This window comes from Rutidosis leptorrhynchoides, chromosome 2 (assembly GCF_046630445.1).
Source record: "Rutidosis leptorrhynchoides isolate AG116_Rl617_1_P2 chromosome 2, CSIRO_AGI_Rlap_v1, whole genome shotgun sequence".
NCBI classification, from domain to species: Eukaryota; Viridiplantae; Streptophyta; class Magnoliopsida; order Asterales; family Asteraceae; genus Rutidosis; species Rutidosis leptorrhynchoides.
Window position 1 is genome coordinate 424,746,575 of NC_092334.1, and position 15,353 is coordinate 424,761,927.

Below are 15,353 nucleotides of genomic sequence, written 5' to 3' on the forward strand. Positions count from 1 at the left end.
CAATATTAATGCGGCAGAGGCACAGGAAGACCCGGAGCTTGTTATGGGTACGTTTCTTATTGACAATAAATCTGCTTACGTTTTATTTGATTCGGGTGCAGATAGAAGCTATATGAGTAGATATTTTTGTGCTAAATTAAGTTGTCCATTGACGCCTTTGGATAGTAAATTTTTACTCGAATTAGCAAATGGTAAATTAATTTCAGCAGATAATATATGTCGGAATCGAGAAATTAAACTGGTTAGCGAAACATTTAAGATTGATTTGATACCAGTAGAGTTAGGGAGTTTTGATGTGATAATCGGTATGGACTGGTTGAAAGAAGTGAAAGCAGAGATCGTTTGTTACAAAAATGCAATTCGCATTATACGAGAAAAAGGAAAACCCTTAATGGTGTACGGAGAAAAGGGCAACACGAAGCTACATCTTATTAGTAATTTGAAGGCACAAAAACTAATAAGAAAAGGTTGCTATGCTGTTCTAGCACACGTCGAGAAAGTACAAACTGAAGAAAAGAGCATCAATGATGTTCCCATTGCAAAAGAATTTCCCGATGTATTTCCGAAAGAATTACCGGGATTACCCCCACATCGATCCGTTGAATTTCAAATAGATCTTGTACCAGGAGCTGCACCAATAGCTCGTGCTCCTTACAGACTCGCACCCAGCGAGATGAAAGAACTGCAAAGCCAATTATAAGAACTTTTAGAGCGTGGTTTCATTCGACCAAGCACATCACCGTGGGGAGCTCCTGTTTTGTTTGTCAAGAAGAAAGATGGTACATTCAGGTTGTGTATCGACTACCGAGAGTTGAACAAACTTACCATCAAGAACCGCTACCCACTACCGAGAATCGACGACTTATTTGATCAACTACAAGGCTCGTCTGTTTATTCAAAGATTGACTTATGTTCCGGGTATCATCAAATGCTGGTGAAAGAAGATGATATTCCAAAGACTGCTTTCAGAACACGTTACGGTCATTACGAGTTTATGGTCATGCCGTTTGGTTTAACTAATGCACCAGCTGTGTTCATGGACCTTATGAACCGAGTGTGTGGACCACACCTTGACAAGTTTGTCATTGTTTTCATTGATGACATACTTATTTACTCAAAGAATGACCAAGAACACGGTGAACATTTGAGAAAGGTGTTAGAAGTATTGAGGAAGGAAGAATTGTACGCTAAGTTTTCAAAGTGTGCATTTTGGTTGGAAGAAGTTCAATTCCTCGGTCACATAGTGAACAAAGAAGGTATTAAGGTGGATCCGGCAAAGATAGAAACTGTTGAAAAGTGGGAAACCCCGAAAACTCCGAAACACATACGCCAGTTTTTAGGACTAGCTGGTTACTACAGAAGGTTCATCCAAGACTTTTCCAGAATAGCAAAACCCTTGACTGCATTAACGCATAAAGGGAAGAAATTTGAATGGAATGATGAACAAGAGAAAGCGTTTCAGTTATTGAAGAAAAAGCTAACTACGACACCTATATTGTCATTGCCTGAAGGGAATGATGATTTTGTAATTTATTGTGACGCATCAAAGCAAGGTCTCGGTTGTGTATTAATGCAACGAACGAAGGTGATTACTTATGCGTCTAGACAATTGAAGATTCACGAACAAAATTATACGACGCATGATTTGGAATTAGGCGCGGTTGTTTTTTCATTAAAGACTTGGAGGCACTACTTATATGGGGTCAAAAGTATTATATATACCGACCACAAAAGTCTTCAACACATATTTAATCAGAAACAACTGAATATGAGGCAGCGTAGGTGGATTGAATTATTGAATGATTACGACTTTGAGATTCGTTACCACCCGGGGAAGGCAAATGTGGTAGCCGATGCCTTGAGCAGGAAGGACAGAGAACCCATTCGAGTAAAATCTATGAATATAATGATTCATAATAACCTTACTACTCAAATAAAGGAGGCGCAACAAGGAGTTTTAAAAGAGGGAAATTTAAAGGATGAAATACCCAAAGGATCGGAGAAGCATCTTAATATTCGGGAAGACGGAACCCGGTATAGGGCTGAAAGGATTTGGGTACCAAAATTTGGAGATATGAGAGAAATAGTACTTAGAGAAGCTCATAAACCAGATACTCAATACATCCTGGAACGGGGAAGATGTACAAGGATCTCAAGAAACATTTTTGGTGGCCGGGTATGAAATCCGATGTTGCTAAATACGTAGGAGAATGTTTGACGTGTTCTAAGGTCAAAGCTAAGCATCAGAAACCATCAGGTCTACTTCAACAACCCGAAATCCCGGAATGGAAATGGGAAAACATTACCATGGATTTCATCACTAAATTGCCAAGGACTGCAAGTGGTTTTGATACTATTTGGGTAATAGTTGATCGTCTCACAAAATCAGCACACTTCCTACCAATAAGAGAAGATGACAAGATGGAGAAGTTAGCACGACTGTATTTGAAGGAAGTCGTCTCCAGACATGGAATACCAATCTCTATTATCTCTGATAGGGATGGTAGATTTATTTCAAGATTCTGGCAGACATTACAGCAAGCATTAGGAACTCTTCTAGACATGAGTACTGCCTATCATCCACAAACTGATGGGCAGAGCGAAAGGACGATACAAACGCTTGAAGACATGCTACGAGCATGTGTTATTGATTTCGGAAACAGTTGGGATCGACATCTACCGTTAGCAGAATTTTCCTACAACAACAGCTACCATTCAAGCATTGAGATGGCGCCGTTTGAAGCACTTTATGGTAGAAAGTGCAGGTCTCCGATTTGTTGGAGTGAAGTGGGGGATAGACAGATTACGGGTCCGGAGATTATACAAGAAACTACCGAGAAGATCATCCAAATTCAACAACGGTTGAAAACTGCCCAAAGTCGACAAAAGAGCTACGCTGACATTAAAAGAAAAGATATAGAATTTGAAATTGGAGAGATGGTCATGCTTAAAGTTGCACCTTGGAAAGGCGTTGTTCGATTTGGTAAACGAGGGAAATTAAATCCAAGGTATATTGGACCATTCAAGATTATTGATCGTGTCGGACCAGTAGCTTACCGACTTGAGTTACCTCAACAACTCGCGGCTGTACATAACACTTTCCACGTCTCGAATTTGAAGAAATGTTTTGCTAAAGAAGATCTCACTATTCCGTTAGATGAAATCCAAATCAACGAAAAACTTCAATTCATCGAAGAACCCGTCGAAATAATGGATCGTGAGGTTAAAAGACTTAAGCAAAACAAGATACCAATTGTTAAGGTTCGATGGAATGCTCGTAGAGGACCCGAGTTCATCTGGGAGCGTGAAGATCAGATGAAGAAGAAATACCCGCATCTATTTCCAGAAGATTCGTCAACACCTTCAACAGCTTAAAATTTCGGGACGAAATTTATTTAACGGGTAGGTACTGTAGTGACCCGAACTTTTTCATGTTTATATATATTAATTGAGATTGATATTTACATGATTAAATATTTCCAACATGTTAAGCAATCAAACTTGTTAAGACTTGATTAATTGAAATATGTTTCATATAGACAATTGACCACCCAAGTTGACCGGTGATTCACGAACGTTAAAACTTGTAAAAACTATATGATGACATATATATGGATATATATATAGTTAACATGATACTATTATAAGTAAACATATCATTAAGTATATTAACAATGAACTACATATGTAAAAACAAGACTACTTACTTAATGATTTTTAAACGAGACATATATGTAACGATTATCGTTGTAAAGACATTTAATGTATATATATCATATTAAGAGATATTCATACATGATAATATCATGATAATATAATAATTTAAAATCTCATTTGATATTATAAACATTGGGTTAACAACATTTAACAAGATCGTTAACCTAAAGGTTTCAAAACAACACTTACATGTAACGACTAACGATGACTTAACGACTCAGTTAAAATGTATATACATGTAGTGTTTTAATATGTATTTATACACTTTTGAAAGACTTCAATACACTTATCAAAATACTTCTACTTAACAAAAATGCTTACAATTACATCCTCGTTCAGTTTCATCAACAATTCTACTCGTATGCACCCGTATTCGTACTCGTACAATACACAGCTTTTAGATGTATGTACTATTGGTATATACACTCCAATGATCAGCTCTTAGCAGCCCATGTGAGTCACCTAACACATGTGGGAACCATCATTTGGCAACTAGCATGAAATATCTCATAAAATTACAAAAATATGAGTAATCATTCATGACTTATTTACATGAAAACAAAATTACATATCCTTTATATCTAATCCATACACCAACGACCAAAAACACCTACAAACACTATCATTCTTCAATTTTCTTCATCTAATTGATCTCTCTCAAGTTCTATCTTCAAGTTCTAAGTGTTCTTCATATATTCTACAAGTTCTAGTTACATAAAATCAAGAATACTTTCAAGTTTGCTAGCTCACTTCCAATCTTGTAAGGTGATCATCCAACCTCAAGAAATCTTTGTTTCTTACAGTAGGTTATCATTCTAATACAAAGTAATAATCATATTCAAACTTTGGTTCAATTTCTATAACTATAACAATCTTATTTCAAGTGATGATCTTACTTGAACTTGTTTTCGTGTCATGATTCTACTTCAAGAACTTCGAGCCATCCAAGGATCCGTTGAAGCTAGATCCATTTTTTTCTTTTCCAGTAGGTTTATCCAAGGAACTTAAGGTAGTAATGATGTTCATAACATCATTCGATTCATACATATAAAGCTATCTTATTCGAAGGTTTAAACTTGTAATCACTAGAATATAGTTTAGTTAATTCTAAACTTGTTCGCAAACAAAAGTTAATCCTTCTAACTTGACTTTTAAAATCAACTAAACACATGTTCTATATCTATATGATATGCTAACTTAATGATTTAAAACCTGGAAACACGAAAAACACCGTAAAACCGGATTTACGCCGTCGTAGTAACACCACGGGCTGTTTTGGGTTAGTTAACTAAAAACTATGATAAACTTTGATTTAAAAGTTGTTATTCTGAGAAAATTATTTTTATTATGAACATGAAACTATATCCAAAAATTATGGTTAAACTCAAAGTGGAAGTATGTTTTCTAAAATGGTCATCTTGACGTCGTTCTTTCGACTGAAATGACTACCTTTACAAAAACGACTTGTAACTTATTTTTCTGACTATAAACCTATACTTTTTATGTTTAGATTCATAAAATAGAGTTCAATATGAAACCATAGCAATTTGATTCACTCAAAACGGATTTAAAATGAAGAAGTTATGGGTAAAACAAGATTGGATAATTTTTCTCATTTTAGCTACGTGAAAATTGGTAACAAATCTATTCCAACCATAACTTAATCAACTTGTATTGTATATTATGTAATCTTGAGATACCATATACACGTATACAATGTTTCGACCTATCATGTCGACACATCTATATATATTTCGGAACAACCATAGACACTCTATATGTGAATGTTGGAGTTAGCTATACAGGGTTGAGGTTGATTCCAAAATATATATAGTTTGAGTTGTGATCAATACTGAGATACGTATACACTGGGTCGTGGATTGATTCAAGATAATATTTATCGATTTATTTCTGTACATCTAACTGTGGACAACTAGTTGTAGGTTACTAACGAGGACAGCTGACTTAATAAACTTAAAACATCAAAATATATTAAAAGTGTTGTAAATATATTTTGAACATACTTTGATATATATGTAAATATTGTTATAGGTTCGTGAATCAACCAGTGGCCAAGTCTTACTTCCCGACGAAGTAAAAATCTGTGAAAGTGAGTTATAGTCCCACTTTTAAAATCTAATATTTTTGAGATGAGAATACATGAAGGTTTTATAAATGATTTATAAAATAGACACAAGTACGTGAAACTACATTCTATGGTTGAATTATCGAAATCGAATATGCCCCTTTTTATTAAGTCTGGTAATCTAAGAATTAGGGAACAGACACCCTAATTGACGCGAATCCTAAAGATAGATCTATCGGGCCCAACATGCCCCATCCAAAGTACCGGATGCTTTAGTACTTCGAAATTTATATCATGTCCGATGGAGGATCCCGGAATGATGGGGATATTCTTATATATGCATCTTGTTAATGTCGGTTACCAGGTGTTCACCATATGAATGATTTTTATCTCTATGTATGGGATGTGTATTGAAATATGAAATCTTGTGGTCTATTGTTACGATTTGATATATATAGGTTAAACCTATAACTCACCAACATTTTTGTTGACGTTTAAAGCATGTTTATTCTCAGGTGAATACTAAGAGCTTCCGCTGTTGCATACTAAAATAAGGACAAGATTTGGAGTCCATGTTTGTATGATATTGTGTAAAAACTGCATTCAAGAAACTGATTTCGATGTAACATATTTGTATTGTAAACCATTATGTAATGGTCGTGTATAAACAGGATATTTTAGATTATCATTATTTGATAATCTACGTAAAGCTTTTTAAACCTTTATTTATGAAATAAAGGTTATGGTTTGTTTTAAAAATGAATGCAGTCTTTGAAAAACGTCTCATATAGAGGTCAAAACCTCGCAACGAAATCAATTAATATGGAACGTTTTTAATCAATAAGAACGGGACATTTCATAAACCAAGGCAATACTTGGTTTTTCCGAGATCTTTCATTTCAAATTCTTTCTTTAGAAGTTGAATGGCTTCATGGATCTCTTTATTTGTACCTATGATGTTAAGATCATCAACATAAATAGCTATGATCACATATCCGGATGTTGTTTTCTTAATGAAAACACAAGGACAAGTAAGGTTATTTGTATACCCTTTGCTTATCAAGTAATCACTTAATCGGTTATACCACATACGTCCTGATTGTTTTAACCCATATAAAGATCTTTGTAATTTAATCGAATACATTTCTTTGGGTTTTGCATTTGATGCTTCTGGTACCTTAAATCCTTCAGGTATCTTCATATATATATCACTATCAAGTGATCCATAAAGATAAGCAGTCACAACATCCATGAGATGCATTTTATAAATTTTTAGAAACTGTCAGGCTGATTAAGTATCTAAAAGTAATTGCATCCATAACAGGGGAATAAGTTTCTTCATAATCAATTCCCGGTCTTTGAGAAAAACCTTGAGCTACAAGTCTAGCTTTATACCTTGTAACTTCATTTTTCTCATTTCTTTTTCGGACAAAAATCCATCTGTATCCTACAGGTTTCACATCTTTAGGAGTGAGAATGATGGATCCGAAAACTTTTCTTTTATTGAGTGATTCTAATTCAGCTCGTATTGCTTCTTTCCATTGAGCCCAATCATGTCTATTTTTACATTCAACCATAGATGTTGGTTCTGGATCATCATCATTATTCATGATGTCATATGCAACATTAAATGAAAATTTCTCATCAAGATTTTTCATTTCATTTCGGTTCCATAATATTTTTGAATGTGCATAATTGATTGCAATTTCTGTATTGACATCATCACTCTCCTCTGCAGTAGGAGTACTGATTTGTGGTTCTTCTTGAACACTTTCTTTTACCTTATTATCAGCTGATTTTCTTTTTCGAGGATTTTTATCTTTGGAACCAACTGGTCTCCCACGTTTCAGACGTGGCATAGATTCTTGAGTGACTACATTATCAGTTTTCCGATTTGGAATCTCAACTCGAGCTGGAGTATTAACTGCTGGTATATATGATTTAGTTACCCTTTTTGTATCTGTGAATGCATCAGGCAATTGATTTGCAAGTTCTTGTATATGCATTATTTTTTGAACTTCTATCTCGCATTCTTTTGTGCGAGGATCAAGATACTTTAATTGAGGTTCACACCATGAAACATCATTTTCTTTATTTTTTATTTCTCCCCCTAATCTAGGAAACAATGTTTCATTAAAATGACAATCAGCAAAACGTGCTGTAAAAACATCACCTGTCATAGGTTCAATATACCTTATGATTGAAGATGTTTCATATCCAACATATATTCCCAACCTCCTTTGAGGACCCATTTTTGTACGTTGTGGTGGCGCAATTGGAACATATACTGCACAACCAAATGTTCTAAGGTGGGAAATATTTGGCTCTTGACCAAAAGCAAGTTGTAGGGGGAATATTTATGACTTGCACTTGGTCTGATGCGAATCAATGCAGCAGCATGTAAAATTGCATGACCTCATATAGATACAGGGAGTTTTGTTCTCATTATCAATGGTCTAGCGATTAACTGTAAACGTTTAATCAGTGACTCGGCTAAACCATTTTGTGTATGCACATGAGCAACAGAATGTTCAACAACAATTCCTATAGACATGCAATAGTCATTAAATGCTTGAGATGTAAACTCACCAGCATTATCAAGTCTCACCTTTTTAATGATGTAATCAGGAAAATGTGCTCTCAATTTAATAATTTCGGCAAGAAATTTTGCAAATGCCACATTACGGCTTGATAACAGACAAACATGAGACCATCTACTAGATGCGTCTATTAGGACCATGAAATATCTAAATGGTCCACATGGTGGATGAATTGGTCCACAAATATCACCTTGAATTCTTTCAAGAAACATTGGTGATTCTTTCTCAACCTTAAGTGGTGAGGGTCTAGTTATCAATTTTCCAAGAGAGCAAGATATACATGGAACCATTGTATTATGAAGGATTTTTCTATCCTTCAGTGGATGTCCATGTGTACATTCAATAATTCTTTTCATCATTGTTGATCCTGGATGGCCCAATCTGTTATGCCATAAATTAAATACACCAGGATCAATATACTTTTCTTTAATCACCATATGTGCTTCTGGTACATTTATATGTGTATAATGTAATCCAGAATTAAGTCTTGCCAGTTTTTCAATCACGTGATTCTTGTTAGTGATACTTAAATATTTCTCATTTTCTGCCGTTACTGACTGATAATCATATCCATTAAGGTATATGTCAGAAAAACTCAATAAATTTCTGCTTGACTTAGGAGAGAATAAGGCATTATTAATTAAAAATGTTGTACCGTTTGGTAATATGAATTTTGCCTTTCCTATCCCTTCTATCAATTTAGCAGTACCTGATATTGTATGTATAGTTCCTTCCGTTGGTTTCAAATCAATGAAATATTTTTCAGATTTAAGTATAGTGTGTGTAGTACCACTATCTGCTATACAGAGATCTCCACTACTTGATTGATGTTGTGTTCCAGTAGAATTCATATTAAACTTCATATATAAGAAACAAACAGTAAGTATATAAATGTTACACAAAATGTTTATTACACACAAATAGATAAAACTGAAACATTTGACATACATAGAATTGAAACATCAAACATAGAACTGGAATATTTGATAAAACATATAGAACTGAAACATTTGAGAAAACATGATGACAAAGGTTAAATCGTTTTATTTATAAAAGAAACATATTAATTTAATTCAAGAAATCTTCATATAAATCAGATGGTTGCTCAGTGACTGTTGGATCAATATTATCCGCAAAATTTACTTCCTTTTCTTTACCTTTCAGCGAATCCTGATACATCTTAACAAGATGTTTAGATGTTCGGCAAGTATTAGCCCAGTGGCCCATTCTACCACATCTGTAACAAGATTCTTCAGAATTTTTACAAGAATTTTCTTCAACATCTTGTTTAGTGGGCTTGTTTTGTGGTTGATATTTATATTTTCGTGGATTATTATTTCTTTGACCACCACGGCCACGACCACGGCCACGCCCACGCCCATTCCCATTACCATAAGGATGGTTTCTATCATAGTTATGGCTTTTGGCATGATGATGGCGATGGTTATTATAACCACGACCTTGCCCGCATCCTTGTCCCTGTTTATAATTATTTGCTTCAGGGATTGCAAGTGTACCAGTAGGACGGGATTGCTGATTTTTCATTAATAGCTCATCATTTTGCTCTGCAACCAAGAGATATGAATTAAGTTCAGGATATGTGTTGAACTTTAGCATTCTCAAATTTCTTTGCACTGTGATGTTGGTAGCATTCATTGTGGAGAAAGTTTTCTCCAACATGTCTGCATCACTTATTTCATGTCCACAGAATTTAAGTTGTGAGACTATATTATACAGAGCTGAGCTGTATTCATTTACTTTCTTAAAGTCTTGGAACCTTAATGTTCTCCATTGATCCATAGCAGCTGGAAGTAAAATTTCTCTTTGATTATTGAATCTGCTTTTGAGACCTTCCCATAAAACATGGGGATCTTCTACAGTCACATAATTATTTTGTAAGCATTCATCAATATGTTGATGAATAAAGCAACATGTCGTTGCTTGTTCTTTTTCAGAACAAGTGTTGTTTTCATTTATGGTTTCAAGAATGCCCATTGATTTAAGATGCATTTTTACTTTTATAACCCATGGCATGTAGTTGTTTCCCGTTGATTCTAAAGGAGTAAATTTAATCTTTTCCAGATTCGACATTTTCTATTATCAAAAATTAAAACAAACAACATGATAAATTAGAGTCAATTTATATTCATAAGTATATAAACATTAAACATAAATTTAATATAACATAAATGATAAGTAGGCGACAGTGTCGACCATATGTAAGCAATCATAAATAAATGTTATATAACATAAATGATAATTAGGTGACAGTGTCGACCATATAAATGTTAGATAATAGAAATATAAATGTTGGTAACATAAATGATAATTAGGCGACAGTGTCGACCATATATTATTCAGGTGGTATAACCGACCATATATCATTTAGGTGGCAGAGCCAACCATAATTAGTATTAAGATTATCGTGCTGATAACGTGTTATAATTCAGTAGGCTTATAACTACCTTTAGTGGTTTGATTCTTGATGTTATAATTCAGTAGGCTTATAACTACCTTTAGTGGTTTGATTCTTGATTAAGAATACTAATAATGAAGTGTAAGAACAAAGATGATAATGGAGAGAAAGAAAAAAACACTTTGTAAGTGTGAGAAAATGGTGCAAGTTTAATGCTTGCATTCATGGCTATTTATAGCAAAAATATCACAAGTTTAGGTAATACAATAATATTACTTTTGTGTATCAATAATTGACTATCCATATATATATATATATATATATATATATATATATATATATATATATATATATATATATATATATTTATATATTATAACAGATATAGAATTTTGGTTACATGAGCATATTAGTACTCGGACGATTTATACATACAACTGCATCATCCTGTACTCGTTTATCGTGCAAATGCGATTTAAGTTTCACAAGAAACTCAAGGGGTGGTCTAGTGGTTAGATGCTTAAAGATCTTCAAATGAAATACTGGTTTAATCTCCACCAACTACACTTTTCAGGTTTTGTGTCACAAGAAACAGACGCAAACGTGTTTAGCATATACAAAATGAAATTTTTTTATCCACTTGTTACTGTGCTTATATATCTAGAAGGTTAAAGGTCAACAACCCTCACATCGCTATCATATAGATACAGTCGATCCAATGACAGATGTGTGGATTTGAATAATACCACCAAAAAAATCCCATTCAAGGAATGTGTTTCTGGTTTTCAATCATTCTTAATTGCATTATTTAGGAATGTATTCATTAAACAATTCCTAAAGAATATATGGTACAATGATTAGGATATATTATTATAATAATAGTAGACTTTAGAAGTTTACAATCCATATGCACAAATCAAACAGTTGGCAATGGCAATAACAATAAAACCTCTGCGTATGAAACAAAAAATGGAACTACTTGCAAAAACATACCAACAATCTGGACTCTCTCTGTATAAATAATTAGTAGTTTTTTGATAGCCCTGCAATGTCAGGGTGGTTTTTTCTATACATGAATTGAGACTTATTGACAATATAACTAACCATACATATAACAGAAAACATGACAGTAGTAATAATAAACGAAATATTTCTAATTATGGAAAGATTGTAGTCTGCGGGCATCTCTCAACACCAGTCCCGCCAAAATGCGTTTGTATCCGCACATTTTGAACATATACTCGACACACACAGACCAATTCCATCGCAGAGGATCATAATAATCTTGTAATTCAGAGAAAAAAATTAATCCAGTAAGCCATGTTTATAGGATGCTCATTGGTTCATCATCTGACGGCTGCAAACACTCTTCTGGATTAGCATAAAAGTAATCTTCTTCCTTAGGTTTATCTGAAATAACCAATCTTTTTGTGGGGTTCCCCATACGCTGTGCGTGTGTATCCGTCACAGCGATCGAAAATTCATCCCAACTTAATGACCCACTTGTATATTTATCGATTAATTCAACCAGTACCCTCCTATCCAAAAGTATCGTCTTCTTGAAACCCAAAAATCTGAATACCATTTTCATGTCATTAAACGAAGAAAAAAAACCACCGTTGAGCGTTAAATATGGAAAGTTACGAAAAGCGGTACCTGCGATGGCCTTCGACTACTTTGGCCATGTTCCCATCATAAGTAGGAACAAATATATCACTTTCGAGTGACACTAAATAATCCAATGCTGCCATTTGTGACGAGTGATTTTGAAAATACTGAAGATCATCTGCTCCTAACAGAGTCTCCTTTCTAACCTGTTTTATAATGGTTACAAATTCAGAAACTTTTTCTTTATAATTTGAGAAACAAGTTAAGGTTTTTCGAAGCTAACCAGTTTCGGGTACGCATCTGCAAGGGTATCCATTCGCCTTTTTCCACCGTATATTTCGCCAGCAGCAATGTAAATCTGGATATCACGGTCAATATCCAATGCTTTAAGCGTAAGAGCGGTTTCTTCAGGAGTCAAAGGGCATAAACCATCTTTCCTTTTTAAGTCAGAATTTATTATCTTTTCCTTCCACCACGGGTAAGCATATCTGCAAAAAAAAAAAAAAATATATAAAAAACTTATCACTATTTTGAGAAAAAGCATATTATTCTTTATTGCTCAAATTGGTAATGTTAAATGGTCAAACCTCATTCGAGTCAACTCTTCCACCTCTTCATCATTGCATCCTTGTGTACAGCCAGAAAAAGCTAACATATCCATTTCATATCTGAGATGAAGCACTAGAAACGGACCGTTTTGTCTCAATAGTTTAACAACACGTCGGCCCAATTCTTCAATTTGAGTTGTAAATCTTAAAGCACCGAAATTTACTCGACATCTAAGCTTTTGTAGTTCAAGGGGTTGACCGTTATTGGCAAGTCGAGCATCGGTTCTATTCAAATGCACAACTTTGTACTTTTGAATCAAGGGCAGAATCTGAATCCAGTGACACACAAAAAACAATAAGCACATTAAATACATAAATACATTTATACATTTATACTAAAAACAGTTAATTAATGAATTAAAAGAAAGAAAGAACACAAACAATACCTGATTATGATAATAAGAAATATCAGACCAGCTAACAGGAGGCATGGTATGCACAATTCCTAATTCCACTCTCTTTTTAAGTCTAGGAGGAAGCTGTTTAAGCACGCGAACCTCATCCCTCAACGATGTAATGAAATGATCGACATCAAAAATATCCTCAAACTCACTAAAATTCAACAAACACAACAATCAAAATCATATAACATGAATCACATCATACACGAAAGACCTACAAAAGTCAGTAAGTCATACCTTGGATCAGCCCAGAATGAAGTTTTATCCAGCTCAGGAACTATAAGTGTAACATTCAAATACCTCGCAATCGCAACCATATCACATATCTGCACCATTAACAGACATTCATAATCACATACTATAAATTATTTCCTTTCTGATTCATTAATTTATCGCGTAAAATAACACTCACAGCAGAACGCATTTGATTAAGTCCTCCATTACATGAAACCACCAAATAACCATTGTTCTTGTATACTCCTACATCGCAACAAAAATTAAGTTTCAGTAACATAAATTAAGTTTCAGTAACAAATTAAGGTAAATTAATCAAGATGAATGAACTAACTTTTGGGAGGAAGGATCTTAGCAGGAAGATTATGCAAAAACTTAACATCTAAAGAAGCAGAATTAGAATTAAAATCATGAGTAAAACAAGAAGGCCAGCCTTTCAAAACCCTAGGACCCCAACTACCACTACCACCACCACCACTTAAAGCAGTTAACTGAACAAAACAAGTCCATAATAACACACTAGTTATCCCCCTAATTAACCACATCTTCATTTTAGGTGATTTAGCATTCACTATTGAATAATTCTTCAATTTTTCAACCCTAATTTCACTTAAATTCTTCAATCCCATTGCTCCAACAATTACAAATCTTCTCTTCTTACTCTTCTTCTTATCTCTGTCACTATCTTCTACCTTACACATTTCCGTTCCGTACATTCACAACTCAAAACCCTAATTATTTACGATCTGGATTCGGGTAACAGAAAACAAATAAACCGCTAAATTATCGGAAAACGGTTAAATGAAAGTAATAATTGAGATCCGAAATAAATCCGATCCAATTTTAATAGCAGACTTTTTGTAAATTTTAAAGTGAAATTAATACATCATAATTCGAATGGCTATACATATACGGAGTATATAGTATATATAAACTATAAAAGAATGACCCCAAGGGTTTCAGTAATGTATTAATGGCAGCAAAAAAATAGAAATAAAAGTGGAATTGAGTGTGTAATCGAAGTGATGGTGGCTGGATATAACTCCGATGAGAGGTGAGAAAGTGGCCGGAATTATAGAAACTGTCGGTGGCCGGAGAATGAGAAAAAGAGGGGACCCAAAGGTGTTTTGTGACTTGTATTTGTGATGTGTGCACAGGATCTATGGGGACTTGCTATTACCGTTCAACTATATGTACTATTTTTATTTCTATTTTAGCTTTATAAAAAATATAATAATAATAAATATATATACTTTACTAGGTCTTTAATATTAATATTAATATTAATATTAATATTAATATTAATATATTAATATTAATATTAATCTGATAAGGTAAAATATGAACTTTGAATTATATTATTTTATTTAAATTTAAAATGATCAATTACTCATGGATTAGATTAGAGATTTTGAATTTTATTAAATGAATAAATTCAAAACATTTAAATTACGTCCCACATGTTTAAAATAAATTATGTTGATAGTGTTGACCATGATTTGAGATCATTTATATTTATATTGGTTTTACAATCCCAAAATAAACATCTATTACCGATTAAAATACAAAAAATGTTACCTATTATTCCGTAATTGTTTATTATTTTTTATTCATGTACTCCCTCCATCTTACAAATAAATGTTACTCCGTACATTTTTATAAGACTACTATTTATATTTCTAC

General features: G+C 33.7%; 1 protein-coding gene across 1 annotated transcript; it reads right to left on the reverse strand.

Annotated features, from left to right (window-relative positions):
* Positions 1-11,777: 11,777 nt before the first annotated feature.
* Positions 11,778-14,814, reverse strand: LOC139892365 (rhamnogalacturonan I rhamnosyltransferase 1-like). Its single transcript, XM_071875432.1, has 8 exons — positions 14,005-14,814; positions 13,849-13,916; positions 13,674-13,762; positions 13,422-13,587; positions 13,015-13,304; positions 12,711-12,915; positions 12,476-12,633; positions 11,778-12,393 (listed from the first exon to the last, which is right to left on the reverse strand). Exons 1-8 carry the CDS (start codon positions 14,384-14,386, stop codon positions 12,144-12,146), a joined length of 1,608 nt encoding a protein of 535 aa, XP_071731533.1. The 5' UTR covers positions 14,387-14,814; the 3' UTR covers positions 11,778-12,143.
* Between the last annotated feature and the right edge of the window lie 539 nt (positions 14,815-15,353).